Raw genomic sequence first — 24,421 nt, forward strand, 5'->3', positions numbered from 1 at the left:
GGGAAGTCTCCGCCACCACCGGCGGCTTACTGGACGGCGCCAACGCCATGGCGGCAAGGCGCGCTACTGCGCTTGCGCGGGTGCCTCCCTTCCAGGGAGGCCCCTTAGCCCCGCCCCCTTTAGCCCGGCCCCTTTCGCTGGGGTTTTTTTTTGGGGGGGGGGGGGGTCTCGGCTCTAACTGTGGCTGTGTCCCCTCCGTCTCGTGTACTTTCCCCGGGGACTTTCCCCTCGTTGTCGGAGGGAAGGGAGAGCGCGTGGGGCCGCTCGCCAGGGGTGAGTGAATCTAAAACCGACTAAGAAAGAAAAAGTCTGGGAACCTCCGGATTCTTCCTCCAAAGTATCTGAGAAATACGTCATCTCCTTTATCTGTTTGTCTTTCCTTTGTTAGGGCCTTTATTGCACGGAGTTAGAGTAAGCAGAAGCCTTGGTCCTGATACGTTGTCGTCACTGGTCCGTAAATGACATTTGTCGCCCTCCGTCAATATATGCCTATATGCGCGCACTCACACGCACAGCCAAACTCACCTCATCTCATTCCCCATCTCCCAGAGAAATCACTACCCTCCTTTGTAGTTTCTTTTCATATCTATATCTTTATTCCATACGTATGCGGCCAAAAACAGTTTGGATGATTCTTGAATTTCATAAGATTTGTATCTTTCTCTATGCAGTATTCTGGAACTTGTTTTCACTCAACATTTTGAGGTTCATCCAAGCTGTTGCCTTTAGGTGTTTGTTTCACCGCTGCACAGTATTCCACCCATTTTCCTGTTGAGGGGCATGCCTCCATTGCCTAATTTCAGGTGCCCATCATCTCCTGTTAGAACCATGGCAAGAGATGCCTAACTTATCCTTCCGACTTCACCAGCCCAGTGTCCTCTCCATACTACTGCCAAAGCCTTCGATGTAGAAGTCATTTTGGCTCTCCGTTGTCTGTTGGAGAAAGTCAAACAGGAGTACTACTGGGCTTCTGTGCACCCTGATCTCTGTCTTTCTACTGCTCACCTCCCCACCCTGCTTTCACTTTATGATTTAGCAATGCTAAACCTTTACTGATTCCTATAAATACCAAATTACTGCGTAACTCAGTTTATTGTATATGCTGCTCCCTCTTCTGGAATGCCTTCTCCCTACTTCCTAATGAACTCCTCCTCCCTTCAGAAGTAAATTCTGTCCTGAATGCAGCGTTTCTCATTCCTATTCATTTCTTAATACTTTTGCTACATATTTTGTCCCCAAAGAACATGAAATATTGCTTTGCATGATTTAAAACTTTACATAAATGTTATTATACATACTGTTTATTCCCTTGCAACTTTTTTCACTTATTTATTATATTTTGATATTGAGGTATGCTGAGATGTGAGGTTCTAATTCATTTACCTTCACAGCTTTAGAGCATTCTGTTGCATGAAAACACCATGAACTAGCCATTTGACAGACATTGAGCCTGTTGTTCATTTTTGCTTTTATAGACAGTGCTGTTCTAATGTACTTGTGCGTCTCCCTGTGCATACATATGAGAGTTTCTCTGGGGTTTATACTTATGAGATGCTGCTGCTTTTTAAATAGAGGCTTTGATAATACCCACTTCGAAGGGTATTATGAAAAACATACGAGGTAATGTTAATAAAACACAATTTCAGACATTCATACATTTATGTTAGAAAACTTGCAAACGTATATGAAACAGTGGGTCACAAGGGCAATAGTCTGGTGCTAGAATGGTGAACAGAAGTATAATATGTGTGCTCCTGTAGCTCCAAGGTACCCAACCTATTGTAGGTGTCTGTACGTCTGCCATTTCTTTACCTCCACACCTCTGCTTGTGCTGATGTGTCCTTGGGGCTGAAATGGTCTCCTCCAGTTCTGGTTGTCTCACTCCCTTCTTATCTTTGTTGGCTATTTCTCTGAAGCCTTTCCTGACTCCTCAGGCTGCCCTGGATATCCTTTCCCCTCCCTTCCTGTATCTCTCTCACCATCTTTACATGCTCTTCCATAATCCTTTCTAAATGGTCAGTATCTTAAAGACAGGGTCTGCGTGTTACTCGTCTTTTATCCAGGCACTGAGCACAGTGCTGATAAATGTGCTGATAACTACACAGGAGTGGACTTAGGAATTCTTGGGAAGAAAGCAATTTGCAGCCAAAGATTTCTTGGAGCCAAAAGAAGAGAGATGGAAGCAAGCATGCTCTTTTGTTAGGAACACAGAGACCGGAGAATTTGAAGGCGTTTTTTGGAGGCTTTTTTTTTTTTTTTTAATTTTAGAGAGAGAGGGAGGGAGACAGTGGGGGAGAGGGGCAAAGGGAGAGGGGTAGAGGGAGAGAGAGAATCTTAAGCAGGCTGCACACTCAGCATGGAGCCCAATGTGAGGCTCGATCCCATGACCCTGGAATCATGACCTGAGTCAAAATCAAGAGTCAGATGCTCCACCAACCAAGCCACCCAAGTGCCGCGGGGGTTTGAAGTTTTGCCAATGATGTAGTTATATAGGATATAATGGACTGTTAAGGAGGAGACCTGCCCCTGTCATTCTGGAATGTGAGAGCTAGATGTAGGCAAGAACTTTTTCTTTGAATCTGTCACTCCTAGGGATTATAAAATGAATGAATGAATGAATCAGCCAGTGAATTCACTTGAAGGCAGTGAGCAGCCCCTTGCTTATTTAACATTGCCAGGCTTTAAACTGTTATTAGTTTAAAGCAGGCGTTGGCAAACATTGTCTGTAAAAGGCCAGATCGTAAGTATTTTCAGCTTTGTGGGCCATATGGTCTTTGTTGCAAGTATTCAACTCTGCTGCTACAGTGTGAAAGCAACCATAGAAAATATGTAAACAGAATAGTATAGCTTTTTTTTTTTTTTAAAGTAGGCTCTGTGCTCAATGTGGAGCTCAAACTCACTACCCCGAGATCAAGAGTCCCATGGTCCACCAATTGAGCCAGCCAGGCGCCCCTAGAATAGCTGTTCTTTAATAAATTTTATTTATGGTCACTGAAACTTAACTTTCATATAATTTTCATGTATCACAACGTATTCTTTTGACTTTCCCCCCCCCCAACTATTAAGGAAGGTACAAACCATGCTTAGTTCACGGTTTCAAAAAAAACTTGTTGACCCCAGGTAGAAATGAACCTTACTTCCAGGTACAAAGGGGGTGAAATCCAGTGATTAAGGACTGTTCTTTTACTAAACAAATCTTGCAGTTCTCTTGATTTACCACTAGATGGTGGTCCTTTGTAGGTGTGTGGCCCAGCCCGTGAGTCTTTCCAATAGAAGGGATGATTGAAGTTTTTCCAAGTATAGTAGATCAGCCACTGCTTTGTTAACGCAGGCATACAAACTGTCCCAGGCTTTCAAAAACCATTCTTCTGGGTTTCATTTATGTCTCCACCTTCACACTTATTTGTACAAATTCCTTCCATTGCAGCATATCAAACTGAAGGGAATGCAATCACTCTCAAGTCCTCTGAGATTATTTGCTCGAAGGCTCAGGAGGACAATAATTGAATACAGGTTATGGCTGAAGATTTGGGAGCTGCAGCTTGGATCTGGGAACAGATATTACCTGAGATACAGAATAATAAGTGGAGCTTATATTGAGACGATACTTGAAGCCCAAGTGTTGATACTTAAAACTCCAAAAGCAGCCCCCATTCTTGGCCTCTTCATGTCACCTTTTTCTACCCTTAAGGTGCCCAACTGGGGACCCAACATAGCCCTGGCTTAGCATCTTCTGCAACAATTTTCTCACACCTGTCTTAGGGTATGGGAGTATTTGGTAGCCATAGTGACGTTCTTGGCATATATGTGTGGCCTGAGGTGCAAGGGAAGTTCAGCCGAAATAGAGGTGCATAGAACCATTGTGGTTATTCCTGTCATCCTCTTGTCTGAAATCTCCCAGCTTAGATCTCTCTTCCAGACTAGGAGTCCCCTGGCTTGAGCTGTCCCATTTGTCTCCCTTTCTCACCACCCTTCTTTATCCAGACACACGAAAGAAAGAGACTGGATGGCTATTAAAATTGTTAACAATGGGAAAAGTTTCCATCTTCCTGGAGCAGAAAAGGGCTTGACAGAAATATGACTTTGAAGATCCTTGAAGCTCAAGTATGTGACCCTAGCCACCACACCACACTGTCACATGGTTATGTCCACTCTGCCCCCTAGTTGGATCTTTCAGCAAACATGGAATAAATCTGTTTCTTCCACACCTTGATATACGATGTTGAAGAGAGCTCTTAGGTTCTTCCTGAGTCTTTTCAGCTGAGCATCTCCAGTAGAGCAGTAAGATATCCTTCCAAAACTCTAGATGGATTTTTCCTGGTCATGAAGACAAGCAGTTCTCATGAAGGCCGTTCCACTACCTAGGGGCCATTTTAGAAATGTCACGGGGCAACTCTTGGTTGTGCAGTGGTGCTGGCATGTTGTGCGCAGGACCAGGGTCACAAAGAAGGTTTTGGGTCCCAGTGGAAAACAAAACGGGAGGGGGGCAGATGGGAAAAAACTATTATAGAGGATTTATGTTGATAAGCAGTATAGCAGGGACATGTACCAGGACATGTCCTTGTCACCAGCCTAATAACGGGAGCCAACATCCCCTGTCTCATTGATCCTGGCCACAGATGCAGGATAGCTTGGGAAGAAAGGAACAGTAATACATTGAAGATTCTTTGCCTGTCCTACACAGCCTCAAACATACAGATGTACATTTTAGGTATATGAAACTTTGTTTATAATTATCAGAGTCTGGAATTCTGTTTTATATATAATCACAGAATCATTTTTAATATATCCTAAATTTTCCAAGGCAACCTCTTGTTAACTGAAGGATTATGCTTTCTTTCATTCAGAGCTTGACTAAGTAAGAGTCACTCACCATTTCAGAAAATCATGTCACAGACAACCGTGCCCTGTGTGATATTTGTGTCCCCAGAATCAATCTACGTTTTCGGCTCTCGCTCTCACAGCGATTCTACTGGAAGGTACAAACATATGACCGCTGTATCATGTTTTCTACTGTAGTTGTGCCCAAGCATATGCATAGTGAGTTCATTGACATATTTAATTTAGCATGATTATATATTATTTTATTATAGGCTAACTTTCACTTTATCTCTCCCTTATTAGGTTAGGTAAATGTTTTAGTCCGTACGGGCTACAATAACAAAATACCACAGACTGGGTAGCTTATAAACAATAGAAATTTATGCCTTACAGTTTTGGAAGCTGGAAGTTAGAGATCAGGGCATCAGCATGGTTGGGTGAGGATTCTCTTCTAGATCGTTCACAGTCTTCATATAACAGAAAGACCTAGGGACCTCTCTGGAGCCTCTTCTTCACGAAGGCTCCACATTCATAATTTTTAAGCACCTCCTAAAGGCCATACCTACTAATACCATTCATTACCTTAGAGGGTGAGGACTTCCATATTTTGAAATTTGGGCTGGGGGCTGAGCAGAGTGAGATACACAAACATTCAGACTACAAGATATAGTAATTTATATTTTTTAGGTATAAGAGCTGGTAAATTATGTATGCCATTTCATTTCAGAGTAGCAAAAGGGATGTTATAAAATATTTACTAGAATTAAAAACTATAATATTTTATATATTTGTTTCCTGGTTTTGCCATAACAAATTACTTAGTGATTTAACATAAATTTACTCTCTTACCGTTTGGTGGTCAAAAGCCAGAAATTGGGTTCACTGGGCTTAAATCAAGATGTCACCATGGCTGTTTTCCCTCTGGGGGTCCAAGGGGATGAAGCTGCTCCCTTGCCTTTTCCAGTTTCTAGAGACCACCTGCATTTCTTGTCTCATGACCCATCCCTCCATCTTCAAAGCCAGCAATATAGTATCTTCAAATGTCTCTCTGACTCTGACCCTCTGCCATCATCTTACAAGGATTCTTGTGATTCCATTGGGCCCTACTGGACAATCCAGGATAATCTCCCTCTCTCAAGATCCTTAACTTAATCACACTTGCAAAGTTTCTTTTGTCGTGTAAGGTAGCATATTCCCAGGTCTGGGGAGCAGGGCCTGGACATCTTTGTGGGGGGTGGGCCTTTATTCTATTGACCACACTTTATTTTTTTTCATTTTTCAAGGTTTTTTTTTAAATGCTTATTTATTTATTTTGAGAGATAGATAGAGAGAGAGAGAGAGAGAGAGAGAGAGAGAGAGAATCCCAAGCAGGCTCCATGCTTAGCATGGAGCCCCACGCAGGGCTTGAACTCATGACCTGAGTTGAAGTCAAGAGTTAGATGCTTAACTGACTGAGCCACCCAGGTGCCCCCTATTGACCACACTTTAATATAATGCTTGTTCTGATAAGGTCAAGACCCACAGATATAACTAAAGCATTGGGCTTGATGTTCCCTCTCTTTCTGTCTTGGAGAAGCAAGATTTCTTTCTTGACCTTGGCTTGGGCTGAACCTGTTCCAGGGGTATAGTGTTTAGAGAACAGTCTACTCCCTTCCTGAGGGGAGCTCCAAGTTGCCAGGCAATGGGGGTCCAACCTGGATTGAAGAGCTCTTTTTCAATCTTTTTTTTTTTTTTTTTTTACCATTGGGAGCATGTGATGTTTACTCTTTGGGGCATCCAGCCTTGTTTTATTTATTTATTATTAAAAAAAATTATTTTTATTTTATTTCTTTTTATTGAAGTATTATTGACATACAATGTTAGTATTAGTTTCAGGCATACAACATAGTGATTTGACAACTCTGTACGTTACACTGTGCTCAGAAGTGTCACTACCGTCTGTCACCATACAAGGCTATTACAGACCATTACTATATTCCCTATGCTGTACCTTTCATCCCTGTGACTCATTCATTCCATACTGGAAGACTGTATCTCCCTCTCCCCTTTTGCCCATGACCCCACCCCTCTTTCCTCTGGCAGCCACTAGTTTGTATTTGTGAGTTTGTTTCCGCTTTGTTGGTTTTGTTTTTTAGATTCCACATATAAGTGAAATCACGTGGTATTTGTCTTTTCAACCTTGGGAAGAGCTGTCTGGCAATCAAGAAGAGTGGCATTTAGAGGCACCTGGCTGGCTCAGTCTGTAGAGTTTGTGACTCTTGATCTAGGGGTTGTGAGTACGAGCCCTACGTTGGGTGTAGAGTTTACTTAAAAAAAAAAAAGAAGAGTGGCATTTAGGTCAATGGACACTTTAGAATTTTCCTTCCAATGTCCTTATTCCTGGGAGAGAATAAAGACAGAGCATGTTGGTGTTCTCCTGGCAACAGACACGGTTTAAGGGAGATTTGATAAAAAGACAGAAATGAGGGTTTTCATTTTCAAGGCCTATCTCCTCTCCTAGCCTGCGTCCAGCACCCCTGTATCATCAGGGGGCTCCCAGACCTCTGAGCCTTGCATGGGGGTGCTGTGGGAGTCCCAGGTAATACTGGAGAAGAGGGATGTCACTTGGAGCCTAAATAGTACTGTTCTGTATGTGCGAAGGGGGTCAGTTGGGCATCTGCTGTATTCTGCAAGCAATCCACCTATGGGGGAGGGGAGAGGGGGACAAGGGGCCCATCTCACTTGAGAAAGTATGAGCCTGACAGCTGAAGGTTCCCAGAGCAGCAAGCATCACCTCTTCTCTTGGACCATTTCAGCTGTCTGCTTGGGATTGACAGAGGCATCTGGCTGCTAAAAATACCCCACTGACCAAGTGTTCCCTATTCCAACTGAAGCTGAGCACAACCGCCATCCAGGACTGAGCTGCTTCTTGCAAAGGAATTTTGCAAAAATTTTCAGGTCCAATTCGAGAGGTGCACCAGCCCGTGGTCATTTCTGCTTTGCCAGCTTTGCTGGTGATGAACGTGACCCTTCTCGGATCACCGTTCTCTTGCCTGCCCCATTCCCACCTCCAGGAAGCGTGGGAGAGGGGGAGGTGAGGGCCCCATTGCTGAGAGGGGGTAGGGAAGGGGAGGTGCTTGTCCATTTATAGGCTTGCTCTTTGGGATGCTGAAGGTGCTGAAATAGCAATGACAGGGGACTTGGCTCCGTGTTAAATATCTGCCGAGCTGCCTGAAAGACTCTGAAATGACAATAGGGAGAATGGAGAACGTGGAGGTCTTCACTTCTGAGGGCAAAGGCAGGGGTCTGAAGGCCACTAAGGAGTTCTGGGCTGCGGATGTCATCTTCGCCGAGCGGGCTTATTCCGCAGTGGTTTTTGACAGGTATGAAATGTGGGGTGTTGCCTTCTTTTCTCTGTTGGTTTGGCCGGTGCCAAACTCTAAAACACTTTGCTCTCAAAATCTTCAGGGAAAGGGATAGAAGCCATTTGATCATTTTTAGCAAAATGGCACTTCTGACAGCTGTTTTCTGGAATAAGTTTTTCTGCAAAGAGTCATCACTAATGTGATTTGCTCTGGTCCCTAGGAGGGTTGTAAAGGTGAGCCAGGGCGCTGGGGTACTTTCTCACAATACCATTGAACTTGGCTGAGTGGGTGTGCTGGAGCCCACTGGAGAGGTGGGTGTGGTACTATAGGAAACATCTTTCTTTCTTCCTTCCTTTCTTTCTTTCTTTCTTTTGTCCATTCTTTCTTTTTTTTTTTTTTAAGTTTATTTATTTACTTAGAAGGGGAGAGGCAGAGAGAGAGGGAGAGAAAGGATCCCAAGCAGTCTCCATACTACCAGCACAGAGCTTGACACAGGGCTCAAACACATGACCTGTGAGATAGACCAGAGCTGAAACCAAGAGTCAGATGCTCAACCGACTGAGCCACCCAGGCGCCCCATAGGGAACATTTTCTTACAAAAGGCTCCATGTTTTTAGCTTCTTGAGTATAATAAATATATTACAGCATAAAGTAATTGCTGAGACTTTTAAAAAGTAATTGTAAACGTTACAATCCATTTACATTTGGAACATTAGAATATCACCATGAAGCCGAAATCCCTTTTTACCGTTCCTACTCCCAATCCCAATCTCCTGTCTTTCCTCAGAGATAATACTTGTTATGATTTTAATGTGCTTCCTTCTAGAATGTTCTTGTACCAGTACATACGTATATCTTCATTTATCAAGAATGTAGCACTGTAGTTTGTCTTTTTCTTTTTTTTAATAGAAGCGGTATCATACTTCAGATGTCATTCTAGAACTTGCTGTCTTCACTGAACATGTTTTTGATATCTACCCTCATGGGAACTATAAGTCTACAGATAATTCTTTTAAATCCTCAAAGATCTGTTTCTTTTACCCCCATGTAGATCTATCCGTGTTGATCCATATGCTATGTGGATCACCAATTACAACTGCTGTGGATATTCTATCCAATAAATATATGAAAACTTATTTATCCACTTCCCTAATGAGAGACATTCAGTGGTTTCTAGCTTTTCACAAAAACAAACATTTCTGCAAATAAAATCCTAGACCATGTCCACTTGCACACATGTGTGATTATTCTCAAGGATATATGGCTAGAAGGGGAATTGTTCCACAGTGTGCTGTTTCTATTTTAATAGGCCTCCAAAGTGGCTCTGTTAAATTTACATTCCCATTTCCCCACAACCATGTCTATACTTGACCAAACTTTTAAATTAGTATTAAATCTTTAGTTCAAAACAAAACAAAACAAAACCTGCCTAGTGATTAAACTATGACAATGTTCCCTCCACCTAAAGCTGGGTGACCTGCCTGACATTGATGTGATCTGAATCAAGATGGCCTCTGATATCTAGGCTTTGTGGTTGGCTCGCTGTATAGACCATCCTGGGAATGGGCACTGCTTTTCAGAGATAATTCGATTAGCATTCAGATCTTCGTTTCTCCCTGCCTACCAGGACCCGCAGGGAGACGGCAGTGAATGGAGTATGTGGCTGACTGCCACCTGCGGAATGTGAGGGGGCTGAGGAGACAGTTATACCTCTTCAACAGGAGTCTGTCTGGCTTTATTAATTAACTTGTATGTGTGTCGTGCATGGAGGTGAGCGTGGTAAAGGAGTCAGTCGGGTTCAGAATAAAGACAAAAAAGTTAGAAAACAGAAACTTGGAACATTCATCTTGATGCCGCCACTGAGTCGCCACACTGCCTTGTATAGAATACCTCCATTGGTGCCTCTAGTTCCCTAAAAGCTAATATAGCCAATTAGTGTCCCTTTTAAGAGTGGAGTTGAGTGGGTTTTCCTTCCATTATAAAAAGAAAACTAAGGAAGAAAAAAAATCTTTAGTATCTTCACACAAAGATACTAACTCTAAACACTCTTGTCTGTTTCCTTACCATTTATTTTAAAAGGTAGGTTTCATTTGTACTGCACAGCTGGGATCTTCTTACAGAAACAATGATGTTTTACGTTTCATAGTTTAAGTACTTCTGGGTGACTGTACTCTCTTCATAAACATAGTATTTAATGGCTGCGTGTTCTCCTACAACTTTTTTTCTGACTGATGTTTACATGGTTTTCTTGGTATAAATAAGTCATCATTCATTAGAAGTAATAATTACAAAACAACTTTAGTGAACATTGCAGATAGAATGCTAGCAAAATGTTATGTTATTATTACAGTAATAAAAATTGGGATGATTGGAGTAAACGATCTTTAAGATGATTGAAAAAAAATCTAAAAGAGATACTTTTAAAAAGTGATTTTTCCCAAGTATGTCACTGCAAACATGAAGGGGCTGCGCTTTGGGTATACCAAAGATAGCTTGGAAAGGCATGGGAGGAAAGCTTTGCCCATCCTGCCCTCCCACTGTGGCCTCCTGGGGAGACTCAGCCACTGTAGATGAGAAACCTGAGGGGGGAGGTAGGACTGAGAGTGACCCACAAAAGAGGCACATTTTAATCATTCTATAGAAGAGATACATCCTAATCCATGTTATTGCAAGCCAGGCTTCCTGCCCTACCCTCCAAACACAAATATGAGGAAAGATTTTATTTTTAGTTGAGCACAACGTTTAAATGAAAATTCTTTCAAACAATATATGACTTGTATGTACCTATATATGTTATGAAGCATAACAAGAAATGAACACCCATAAAACCATCATCCTGTTTAGCTAGAGTATGTGATTCTATTGTATCTTCTCTGTCTTCGCCTATCCTGTCCCCAACTTGTCCCAAAGGTAACTAGTAGCCTGAATTTTATGTTATTTATTCCGTTGCCTTTTGAGGAATAGTCTTACCACATGTGTACATATTCTTAAACAATATATAATTTACTTTTTTAAAGTTTATTTATTTTGAGAGAGTGCAAGTACATGAGCAGGGGAGGGACAGAGAGAGGGGGAGAGAGAGAATCCCAAGCAGGCTCCATGCTGTTAGTGCAGAGTCCGACATGGGACTCAAACCCACAGACTGTGAGATCATGACCTGAGCCAAAATCAAGAGTCAGATGCTTAACTGACCGAGCCAAATATTTTAGCATTTAAAAATTCTAAGGAATGTTTAATGACTGCGTAGTATTCCTTTTGACTGTTATATATCAGATTAGCAAGTGCCATCAAACTTGGATGTCAAAGTTGTTTCAGTTTTCCTAATAGATCTCTCTGTACATCTCTGATTATTTATTAAAGATAAACTCCTAGAAGTGTATATTTTGGATTGAAAAGACAGTTTTGAGTCTTTTACTATAGATTTCCAAATCACCCTCCCCCCCAAGAGGATTATACTAGTTTTTTCCACGAGGGTTATAGCATTTGCCTCCTTATCCAAGCACTGGCTAACACAGAAAACTAACTTTTACTCTTGTATTTTCCGACTTCACCTATAAAAACTTAGTACTATTTTGTTTTGAATTTTTTGATTAAGGAAGTGAGATTTTTTTTTAAAAATCTGTTTATTGATCATTACATCCTTCTTTTGTGATTTGTCTATTTTCTATTGATGCCCTCATTTTAAAACTTTATTTGTTTATTTGTTTTATTACTCCTCATTTGTTTTATTACTCCTTAATAAAACAAAGCTCATTTGTTTCATTACTCCTTAATGTTCAGAACTTCTAAATTGTTTGAATTCTTATGAATCATTTTGGTTTATTAGCCCTTTTGATTTTAACTCTTTTCTAGTTCTCAGTTACTTTTGACTTTCTTTATTTTTCATGTCTTTTATTTTAAAACCTATTCATTTTTCTATCATATGTGTATATATATATTATATATATAATATATATATATATTAAAATTATGCCTAAGCTTTAAGTTTCTTTTTTTTAAGTTTATTTTTATGTAGTTACTTATTGTCATTGAATTTATTCACTTTCATTGAATTTTATTCACATTCATTTCATTGAATTTATTCACTTTTAGCTTATTTAGTTCATTTTCTGTCAAGGGGAATGAGAAGATAAATGGTTTTAGCCGTAAGACAGACTCAGGCCTTCAGCAAGATTCAGTCCTTATCTTTTTGCTGTTTGGTCTTGAAAGGACCCTTCCAGTTCTCTGAAGTAGAACCTTCATCTTTTCCAAACTATAAAATCAGTTGGTTAGCCCAGTGGACCTACAGACTGAGGTCCATGGGGCGCCATTTATCACACTGAGTACAATTCCATTGCCACCATCACCATCACCGTCTTCAAACAAAACCCACAAACAAATAGATTCATGGCCAATGTGGAATAGAATCAGATTTGACCAGGATAGGAATTTGAAGCATATTTTACAATAACATTGGAGAACTTCTTCTCCTAAAAGCCATCTACAAATAACAAACTGTTGTTTGCAAGAGAGAGGGTTCTAAACTTTATTTTTGTACTTGACAGAAGGGTGAGAACCAAGCACCTCGAGCAGAAGTTATTTCTGGTTAAAATGGGATGTGTGGTGGGGAAAGTGCTAGTTAGAGCTCAAGACGTTTAAGAATGAAGTAGGCCCTGGACACCTTTACCTTTAGAGGTTCCATCTCACAATATGTCAAAAGGTAGTTTTTGCTTACCACTTCTGAATGGGTTTTTATAACTTTGCTATTACAATTGTTATTAATTTCCATTTTGCATTTTTTTTTTGTTTTAAGAAAATTTGGGGACTATTTGAAGGTGTGATGAATTCCAAACCTTTTCCTGGGTCACCTGTAAGCTTTTAGGCCCTTGACACCAAACCTCTGTTGCCTAATGGGAGACCAGGGCTACCAGTGCTGTCTGGAGATGGGAAGCTATTTCCAAGGTTTTGTAGTTTCTGGTGGCAACCTGGCAGAGATGAGGTCCTTGGGGAGTTGGGCAGTAGAGGGGAATTGGGTCATTTGACCCTGAAGATCTCTTCTAGCGTGAGATTCTATGGGTTTCATGATTTCTTCAGTACATGTGAAGGACTCCGGTGCAGCAACAGAGGGGTGCTGGACTAATATGAAATGGAGCTTATTCTGGTCATTTTTTATTTTAGCATTAAACACAAGACATGGCATGGGAATGGTGCTCATGAGCAGTTCCGGGAACCAAAAATGCTAAAATGTTAAAAATGGTTCCTTTTTAACAGTCCCAGACGTTATGAATTTAGAGTGCATCTAGGCTTTGGGTCCATGGATCCTTAGCTAAGGAGAGAACTATATTTGAAAGATCAAAGTTTATGTGGATGTGCATCTGTGCTTTTTATTTCTGGGGAGAAAGTCTATAGCTTTCATCACTTTCAAAATCACTTTCAACCCAAAAGAAGGTTGAGACCCATTGGATATATTCAGTCCTCTCTTATAGATCAGGAAGCTGAGGCTTAGTGAGGAGACAGGCAGGCCATCCCAGGTCATACATGGATGGATAAGCCATAGGGCAGGACTAAGATTCCTGAGATCTTGTCCATTTATCACTGCCCCCCACCCCAAGTGGGTCCGGCATCACTGACTTAATTTCTTCTTTCCTTGTCAGTCCAGTTAATAATATTTAGTCTTAATAAAGGAAACGATACTCATCCATCAGTTTCAGAACAATCAAAATCTGGTTCTGGGACCTGAGAATGGTTAGATTCAGAGACTCCTAGGTAAAAAACAGGAATATACATGTGATTACACAGGAGACTTCCTGCCTCCTTCCTATAAGGACCCTTGCAATTGCAGTAGACCCGCCGGGATGTTTCAGGATTATCTCCCCTTCTCAAGGTCTTTAACCTTAATTACATCTGTAAAGTCCCTTTTGCCATGTAGTGTAACATATTCACAGGTTCCAGGGATTAGGACCTTGACATTTTGGGGGGAGCTATTCAACCTACCACAACCAATAAGATGAATTTCCTATTAATCCAATTCATCACAAAAAAAAAATGTTAAGAAGGAGCAAGGATAGTGGATTTTTACAAAAATTTCTTTAAGTAAAAACTTGACTGGTTCCTAAGTGATTCTGTATAAGCAGTTGAAAGTGTCTAGGAGATTATGCACACATATGTAGGAGTAAACAATGATAAGAACATAGGAAAAAGTAGAGTACTTTAAGAGAAATTAATGCCAGCCAGGCTTTTTTTGAAAATTGGACCAGTTATGAGCTTCAGGTCCACTGAAGACAGCTGGGCTTTTAGCCAGTGTAATTCTATATGGGCTGTGGGAACAGCAGGCTTAGTGTGGCATACACAACCAACACACTGTGGCCTTTAATCTGATAACAGCTGGTGGGGGGGGGGTGGGGGGAGCAAATGATGCTATAAATGGAAATCATTTAATAGAAGGATTAGGGAAATTCCTGAACAGTTAGTTCAGAAATGAATGAATCACTGTTTATTGTTCAATTTACAGTGTTAAACATTTACACTCGATGTTGTGGATAACCATAGCAGATTTAAAACTATGTCTTTATTTAAGTAAGCTCTCTACCCAACGTGGGGCTTGAACTCACAACCTTGAGCTCAAAAGTCACATGCTATACCAACTGAGCCAACCAGGTTCGCAATGTCTTTAGTTTGACACTTTTAGTTGCAGGTGCAAGACGTGGTGACATGTCACATGCCCCGTTACAGGTTGTATTGCTACATTTTATGAAACGCATTTAATCCTTAAGTGCAGAAGTTTGCAAATAATTGCTTTTTAAATATAAATGAGATCAAATGCCAGGTTGTCCCGACAGTGATTTCATCTTCAGTCATGTGCATCTGAAGATGTGTTTTAAGCATGGGAAATGAGGTGTGGTCACAGCTATAGTGTTGGAAATGCAGACAGGTCTGAGTTGGGAGTGTGAACTTCTTCGTGTGAGTTGTGGCAGAGGAAAGCTCGAGAATTGCTACTTGAATATAGAAGAGATGTTAAAAAATAGGCAATACCTAGATCTGACCTAAGGAAGCAGTATCACCTAACTTCTTTTTTTTTAGTTTTTTTTTTAACGTTTATTTATTTTTGAGACAGAGAGAGACAGAGCATGAATGGGGGAGGGTCAGAGAGAGGGAGACACAGAATCTGAAACAGGCTCCAGGCTCTGAGCTGTCAGCACAGAGCCTGATGCGGGACTCGAACTCACAGACCACAAGATCATGACCTGAGCCGAAGTTGGCCGCTTAACCGACTAAGCCACCCAGGCGCCCCTTAACTTCTTAAGCTAAGGTCTGTATAGTGCAAACATGAATCCAGCGATGCCCCTCAGGGGTTGACATGGGCCATTTCAAAACAACATTAAGTAGATGCCATGGGGAAAAGAAAATGAGCCTTCCAGCTCTGGGTGGGTGTCTCTTCTCTGCAGGAGCCTTCAGTGGTTCCCTCTTTGCCTGCAGAATAAGGACATACTACTGAGAGTAGCATTCCAGGTCCCCTCGCCTCCGGTCATTGTTCCAGCATCATTCCCAGTTCCCAGTGCGTTCCCAGTGTGTTCCCAGTGTGGTGCATCCTATGATCTTGTCAGATAGCTACTCCCGTCTCTCCTATATGTACCTGTGCCCCTATATGGATGCCTTTGACTCAAGCCAGTGCCTCTCCACGGAAGAACTGACGGTCTCTGAGTACAAACTCGGCCCATCTTTAGAGGGTCAGAACAGTGCCTCCTCCCTTCACAGATGATTGCCTCCCCAGATTCCTCGCCTCCCCCACCTCAGTGGGAGTTAGGCTTCCCTTGAACCCTGCAGGAGTTACCTGCACTCCTAGATGGCATGCCTCACCTTGCTTTTATATGTGTTTATGCCCCAGCTCAGCCTCGGGACCGCTCAAAGGCAAGGTTTGTGTCTTGTTTATTTTTAAGGCCCTGTATTACCAAGTTCAACGCACAGCACATAATGGATGCCCAATAAATACTTGTGAAAGGAAAGTAGAGTGGAAGGGACAAGGAAGGAAGGAGAGAGGAATTTAAAATATTGTAAAATCCTCTGGGTACTTGAGGAATGTGGGATGTTCTTTAGGACATCCCCCTTGGTTTTTGAGGGAACAGCTCCTGGCAGGCTGAGAGTCTTTAAGCAGTACAGAAAACGAGAGCTGTTGGTTCAGTCCTTTCTGGCTGTGTTTTTAGGCGGCTTGTCCACCTTGCAGGCGCCTTCTCTTGGCATTTATCTGTCCAGCAACTGGCTATTTCCATATAAGGAGTTGAGCAGCAGCTGCCCTTCTAGCCCTCTTGATTCTGACAGGTGACATAACCCAGGGCAGGGCTGCAGAGCAAGGAGTGAGTGGGGACCCGCTGGCCAGGGCAAAGAACGCTCAGGGCTGCAGACAGAGCCCCAAAGTGGGCTTTGGGGACTTCCTCTGTCCTCTGTGCTGGGCACAGTGGCAGACATGAGGAACCCCTATAAGGATCCTCATATCCCCAGGAGGGTAGTAATCACTACTCCTAAGGGTTGTTGTGAAGGTTTAACAAAGGAGAATTGCTTACAACATCTCTTTGAAAATTGCAGGGGGTTGTGTAGGTGGGAGTTAACATCCTCTGTGGGCACTGGGGAAAGAGACTAGGAGGAAAAATGGGACTTCCTGAAGGCTGCCTGGCTAAGCCTGGCTAGAAGAAGCATCTTTCTCCTGCAACCCCAAAAGTGGTTTTAGGACTTCCTGTCTTCTGCATTCTCTCTCTCTCTCTCTCTCTCTCTCTCTCTCTCTCTCTCTCTCCCCCTCTCTCATTGGGGTTAGTAAGAATGAGGGGAGGTATTTCTGTCAGAGAATTACCTGCCCCTCCTACAGGGGTTCTCTGCTAGCCTGGAGGTCTTTCTCGCTGGTGGCTGCCTGAGAATTAGTGGATGCTGGAGGACAGCAGGAGCTCTGAGATCACCTGGCCCAACCTCCCCATGTGACAGATGGGCGGGTGGACCCGGCTGTCGTCTACTGAGCACTATCTTGTGCCAGGCTCAGAGCTGGCTAACTTTACATTTAATCTGATAGTGGTGGGATTTGGGAACTTCTTTGTACTCTTCTTCTTGCTTGAATTTTTAAAAATAGTAAGCATGTTTCATTAAAAAGTAATATTTGTCTAAAAGATATCAAGATCTAGGTGTTGTTATGGGGCGCCTGGGTGGCTCTGTCAGTTAAGCATCTGACTTTGGCTCAGGTCATGATCTCACGGTTCATGGTTTGGAGCCCCAAGTAGGGCTCTGTGCTGACAGCTCAGAGTCTGGAACCTGCTTTGGATTCTGTTCTCCCTCTCTCTCTGCCCCTCCCCCATGCATGCTCTGTCTCTGTCTCTCAAAAATGAATAAATGTTAAAAATTTTTTTAAAAAGGCATCAAGATCTAGGTATTATTATTCCCATTTTCACGTATGGAAATGAAGGCCCAGAGTGGTTAAGGTACTTGCTTGAGGTAGATACTGGAATCCGGAGTTGAACCCAGCTCTGACCGGTTCCAGGTCTGACCTTCCGTAATACCCATCCCACCACTATTAAAGGAGATGGAGACCAGAGAGATGGGCTTTTCTTTTTTTTAATTAAGCTTCCCCTTTCTGCCTGCCTGACACTTCCTTGCACACCCCACCAGAAGGAGCAGGTTTTCTCTCATCTCTACATTCTTGCTACTCAAAGTCACAGCTCAGCATCACCTAGGAGCTTGTTAGAAATGCAGAATCCTGGGCCCCACTCCAGACCTACTGAATTGGAACCTGAATTTTGACAAGATCTCTAGTGATGTGTGTGCACACAGAAGTTCGAGAAACCCAGCTCTGCTTCAAACCTACCCCCCTCGTCCTTCCTGGTTCCAGCCTCATGGCTAAGCTTTACTGGCAGGTGAGGTAATGGAGAGAAAGGTCAGCCTCATCCTAAGGAGATCTAAGTTAGGCGATAACTCCCGATGCTTTTTCACTAGACTTTAAAACTTGCCTCCAGGCCCTAGCAAAATTGTAGGATGGGTTATAAAACAGGTGTGTAAGCCTTTGGAAATAGTTTGCATAGTTGGGTGGCTAACATTTGGAACCCACTATGAGTTCACTGTAAGAAAAAGAATCATTCAAAATTGACCACATTTTCTTTTTATGAAAAGTAATTAAAAGTTTATTATAGAAAAGTGTAAAGACTCTGATGAGACAAGATGATGTGAAATGTTGAACTGATGAATTGAATTGACGGTAGCTGAATTGATTCAAGGACTGATAATTGATTGTATAGTGACTGGAGAGGTCTCTCTATCATCCAGTCTGGGGTGAAGTCTTTACACTGTTAGACTGCATTTGTGAGAAATGCAGAATCCTGGGCCCCACTCCAGACCTACTGAATTAGAACCTGAATTTTAACAAGATCTCCGGTGATGTGTGTACACACGGAAGTTCGAGAAACCCAGCTCTGCTTCAAACCTACCCTCATCGTCCTTCTAGTCTCCAGCCTTCTCCTTGTCAAAATGGTTGTTAGTGACTTGGGAGATGTGAGGGGCTTTCCACTAGAATTTCTTATGGACATATTATATAGCTATAGTTCATGGCAGATTGGTTATTCTATAATCAGGCTCCATTAAGAAGTGTGTTAGGTCAGTTTATGGGGCCCTGGATGCAGGCTCCAGGACAGATGTATTGTCCCTCTATGAGCCAGACTAAGAAAATTTGAGCCTCACAGGCAGTGTGGACAAAGGGAAGGGCAATGCCAGAGGTCCAACCATGGGGCAGACAGTAAGGGGGCATTGTCTGCACAGAATTTAAAAACAATAACAGAACTGACTTTTAAAAACCTGACTAAAAGATTCTGTTTTTATTATCACCATGCACCAGTAATTCTAAACAATGTCAGGGATAAAATACTCTTCCTTGGGAAAAAAGAAAAACTGTGTTTATCTAAGTTCTAAACAATTGCCGTGGCATAAACTTCAAACTGGCACATTTTAAAATCACATAACCCTTAATAAACATTGTATTCTGCCTAGGAGCTAATCCGGGAGACTCTCAGTTGGCCCCTAACACATGTTCCCAAACACTATATGTTTGTTGCAAGAACAATTTCTTAAGGTTCACAATTGCTTGAGCTTATGAAGGCCACAGCTCATGTCTCCAACCCCTATGCTATTATCTCTTCCTGAAGTTTAAGTGTATTAGAAATAAGCAGACCCCAGGGGTGCCTAGATGGCTCAGTTGGTTAAGCGTCTGACTTCAGCTCAGGTTATAATCTCATGGCTCATAGGTTCAAGCCCTACATCAGGCTCTGCGCTGACAGCTCAGAGCCGGGAGCCTGCTTTGGATTCTGTGTGTCTGCCCCCCGCCCCCACTTATGCTCTGTCTCTCTCTCTCTCTCTCTCAAAAATAAATATTAATTTTTTTTAATTTTAAAAAAGAAAGAAATAAGTGGAGCTCATAAAGATAAAGCAGAAGAACTTTTGTCATTCTAGGTGACCACCTGGAGTTTGTGGTCCTTTTTAAAATGTGAAACTGTGAAATGGTGCGAGAACTACAATGCATAATATTTGGTAGGTGTAAATTCCAGTTTCAACACGAAAGATGTATACAAATGTGAATATATGTGTACAAATAAAAATATGAGAATATAATGCTTGAATGTTCTAAAAATATCAGTTTGGGTATAAAATGTTAGGGCAATCCAGTGCGGGTTTGTTCCCTGATGGACATCTCTAGGGCAGATAGGCATGGAGTTCCAAGTGATAAGTCACAAATGGCAGCCTGCATGATCACACTTGCTTCTAACTCTCCCCTCTCCAGACCATTTCCCTTTCTTTCCTGCCTTGGGTTTGTATTCCTGGTCTGAGTCCTGATACCCCAGAGGCGAGAATCTGCTCCTCCTTCCCCATCCCAAACTAAGAGATGCTCTCAGACTTGGAGATGACTCATGGCTTAGCATACTGTTATAAGTGATGAAAAACTGAAAGCTCAAAATGATTTTGACCGTTTGGAATACCATAAAGGTGAAGACCCCACTTCAGGTTAAAAAATTCAATGTCATGAGGAAATTTGGGGGAATGTGGATAGGTTCACTGTCTTGGTCATGTTGATGGTTTCACAAGTATATGCACATGTCAGAGTCTACCAAATTAAAGATTTTGGATATGTATGTCAGTCATACTTCAAGCTATTTAAAAAAGGTAGCATCATATGGACAAATGGAGGGAAGCTCTGATTTGGCTGTGTGCCTTTGAGAAAACCTGGGACGTACCAGTGACTAGATTTTTCATTTTATCTCAAATAACTGAGTTTTTTGCAGGAAAGCATTTATAGCACCACACCTTGATACCATACTCTGTTCTTGGCCCTGTAATTATAAAACTCTGTGACCCAGTATCCACCCTTGAGTGGCCAGGAGACAGGATTTGGAGCCTCACTGGGATCCAAATTACTTGGGTTCTTCAGCAATTCAGTCTCTGCTGAAGAACTTCACATTTCTGCCAGAGAATGCCATCTTGACTTGAGGCAGATAGGAGAAATTCATAGCTCCCCATTTCTAGGGGTTTGAAGATTCCACCAAATGGTCAGGGTCCTGCATGAGCCTATCTGCTCTGTTCTGCTGGAGCACTCATGACAAATGACCTTCTCAAGCAGGGAATACCCTCTATGGTATAGCTACGATGGGCTGCAGGTTCTGTGCAAATATAGCATATTCTAAATATGCTAGTGTAATTCTACTCTTCCTCTCCCATTGGGAAAGCTTAAGGGATTGCATGGGAGTGAGGAAGACATTATTAGGGGGATAACTTTGAACCTGCTCTAAACTTATAACCACTAACCTTCCATGCCCATGAGTATTTCATGATTAGTAACAAGTTATAAGCAACATACCTCACAGCAGATGGGGACACAGCAGTGTGTTGAGTTGGCCACCCAGTGGCTGAAAACTGGACTCCAGGAAGCCCAGGACCTAGCTTACAGCAATAGCCTGAGCAGTGCCCTCAGTTTGGCTCTCTACCTCTCTCCATTTCTTGATGCCCTCCTGGGGCCACAGGGCCTGACCTTTGGTCTCCTTGAGCCCAGCGCCCTAGCATTGGTCACTGAACCTTGCTTGATTGCCCTGCTGCACCCACTTTCCTTCGGCTACAGGGACCCACTGTGGGCGCATCAGAGACTGGAATAGGACTGTTGAAGGAGCTGGGAGTGAGAGGGCGAATGAAAGGGAGTCACAGCAGCAGTCTTCAGATTCTTGCATCACTGACCTACCTAAGCCTGTTCCACTGGACAAGGATCCAGAGAGCCGAATTCGATGATAGGAGTATGTTTCTCAGGAAGGCAAATTCAGGCTGAACTCAAGGAGGAAATCTGCAACAATTAGGACTGGCCAACAATGGATTAACTGTTCTTGGAAACAGTGTACTCTATTTCACTATGGGAACTTAAAATGTGCAAGGTCAAGGATGGACACAGGGATTTCTGTGTTTGTATGTTCTATTGAAGGTTCTTTCTTCAGGCCCCAGCCTTCTGTGATTCCAAAAGCTCCTATTTTCCTATACTTTTGAGATGCCTCTTTAGACCATAAACTCCAGTCTGAGTTCACATACCCATTTTTTCCCAGGGAGCTCAGCGTTTCTGCGCATACTGCTGAGCTTGTTTTCATCATTTTTCTGCTTCAGTGGCCAGGGTTTCTTTTCTCCACATTGCAGAGATATTGAGATATTGCGCATCACGCCAGATTTCAGTCACTCTTGGTATTAGGTTTCTATCATACTAGCCTGTGCTGTTTTCTGCCTGAAAGACGGCTCTAACCTGGGAGACACGAAGCTCTCTCTTGGGAACACTGGGGGGTGGGAAATATGGGGTAAGGAACCTCATCTGCCTATTCATCTCTCCCTCTCCCACTGAGTGGGCAGGCATGACCTTCCATGTCACTTCCACTCTCTCTCTCTGAGTCAGGAGAATACAGCGGGTAACCTCCGTGACATCAGTAACCTTGTAATTGTTACTCTTGCAAAACACACGGAACTGTGACATACATCGTAATGCGCAGACCCCATTTTGCAAAAAATACATCATGTTTCACGTCCCATCATATTGTAGGTAGTTATGAGTTTTATTCTTCAAGGGAAAGGGGCATTGCCTTTCAAGAACAAGAGGGTCATGTCACACAGAGTGCTATGGTACCAGTGACCTGTGGCTTTTGGCGAGGGAACCATAAGGAATTTCCACGTAGTCCTTTGGCCTGGAAGACTTCCTGGGCTCCTCAAGTGTCTGTTCCAGTGTGTTCCAGGAACACCCCATGAGGCCGCTATCATAGCTTTCTCATTCAGGTTACGTATTCTCAGTGCCTACCGCATATGGGTCTAAATCTACACTTGCAGAATTAAATTGAAAGGCTTATATGCAGCGTGCAGTAGTGTCCCCACGTTGGGGTCCAATGTCCAGTGCAGTCCCTGTTTGCTGTGCCACCCCCAATCACTTGTTTCTCCCTTCATTCCCAGCCTTGTTAACTTTGTGTGCCATACCTGCTTCAAGAGGCAGGAGAAGCTTCATCGCTGTGGACAGTGCAAGTTCGCCCACTATTGTGACCGCACCTGCCAGAAGGATGCTTGGCTGAACCACAAGAACGAGTGTTCGGCCATCAAGAGATATGGGAAGGTGCCCAATGAGAACATCAGGTCAGAGCTGGGCCCCGGGGCTAGTGTTTGGAATTCTCAAATGTCAGGTGGGGAAGGCGTTAGTGACAAGCATTCCCAGGCCCAACGAAGCCAGGCTGAGTGCAGATCAGGGTAGAGCCTCAGAGAGACTGGATAGGGGCATCTCTGTGCACTCCCTTTAGGTGTGGGAGCCCATCTAGAACTGGGTGTCTGTGGCCATGGTTTTAGTCCACAACCCGTCTAGACTTGACTGTAGACCTGTTCTCAATGGCTCCCTAGTGTTTAACTTTAAAAAAAAATTTTTTTTGATCTGCCAATGTTTAAAAAAATTGGAAAATTCCACATTAAAAAAGTTAGGATTTCTGGTTTCTTTTGAAAGAAAAAAATCTGAAGATTTGGCAAAATGAGCTAGAGCTCAACAGCAGCTGAGCTATTTAATTCCAGCAGAATTAAACACACAAAAAAGCAGAGCTTTTTTTTTTAAAGGTTTTATTTAAATTCTAATTAGTTAACATACAGTGTAATATTATTTTCAGGTGTACAATGTAGTGATTCAACATTCCCATACATCACCCGGCACTCATCACAAGTGCGCCCCTTGATCCCATCACCTATTTCATGCACCCACCACTCTGGTAACCATCACTTTGTTCTCTGTGGTTATATAGCAGCATATCTGCAATAGTCTAATTACAGAAACAGCTCAAGTGTCCATCGACTGATGGATGGACAAGGAAGATGTGGTATCTATACACAATGGAATATTACTCAGCCATCAAAAAGCGAAGTCTTGCCATTTCCAATAAAATGGATGGAGCTAGAGAGGATTATGCTAAGTGGAATAAGTCAGATTTCACTCACATGTGGAATTTAAGAAACAAAACAAATGAACAAAGGGAAAAAACAGGTAAACCAAGACAAAATGCAGAGCTTTTCAAGTAACCATAGACCACTAGTCCCTTGGCTTGTGCACACAGCCCTCTGCACTCATTATACGTGAAAGACATTCACAACAGTTAGTGGCATCCCCAGGGCGACTGTGGCCAGGAATCTCAGGGCCAACACCGCAAGATAGGGCTGCAGGTGAGTGCTTGGGAGGTGGTGTTGGAGAGCAGAGGAGATGGGGAAGGTGAAGTTGGGACCATTTTCAGTGGGTAGGGTGGGAAGTTCAAGTACAGAATGGAATCATCATATCCTAGTAATTTTTAGGAAACTACAAAATGAAATGGCTCAGTCAGCCTCCCCATCCCCTTAGTTCCATCTGTTGAAATCCTGCTTCTTTAAAAACATGTTCTTTTGCAATTTTATTTTCTTTTCATGTTTTAAAAATTTCAGCTTTATTGAGGTATAATTGGCATATAAGATCGTAAGATATTTAAGGTGTACGTAATGATGATTTGATGTGTGTATACAATGTGAAATGACACCTCCCATTTAGTTAATTAACATACCTATCACCTGACATATTTATCCTTTTTTTCCCCAAGTGAGAACCTTTATGTTCTACTCTCTCAGCAGATTATAATTATACAGTACAGTGTTGTCAACTGTAGTCACTATGTTTTACATTAGATCCTCAGACCTTATTTATCTCCTAGCTGAAAGTTTGTGCTTTAACTAGCCTCTCCCTGTTTCCCCCA

The 24,421-nt window shown here is 42.5% G+C and overlaps 1 protein-coding gene across 3 annotated transcripts in view; it reads left to right on the forward strand.

Moving 5' to 3' along the window:
• The first annotated feature begins 187 nt into the window (after window positions 1-187).
• SMYD1 (SET and MYND domain containing 1) overlaps window positions 188-24,421 on the forward strand; it is a 47,896-nt gene continuing 23,662 nt past the window's right edge. For 2 of the 3 annotated variants that reach the window (XM_015075785.3, XM_015075786.3), the window contains exons 1-2: window positions 7,969-8,183; window positions 22,626-22,802. In XM_015075785.3, the coding sequence (XP_014931271.1) occupies window positions 8,047-8,183; window positions 22,626-22,802 (314 nt within the window). In that variant the 5' untranslated portion in view covers window positions 7,969-8,046. Of the gene's footprint in view, window positions 274-4,847; window positions 4,980-7,968; window positions 8,184-22,625; window positions 22,803-24,421 lie in introns of those variants that run through there. The other variant, XM_053200877.1, reaches the window with a different exon arrangement.

Source organism: Acinonyx jubatus, chromosome A3 (genome assembly GCF_027475565.1).
Source record: "Acinonyx jubatus isolate Ajub_Pintada_27869175 chromosome A3, VMU_Ajub_asm_v1.0, whole genome shotgun sequence".
NCBI lineage: Eukaryota > Metazoa > Chordata > Mammalia > Carnivora > Felidae > Acinonyx > Acinonyx jubatus.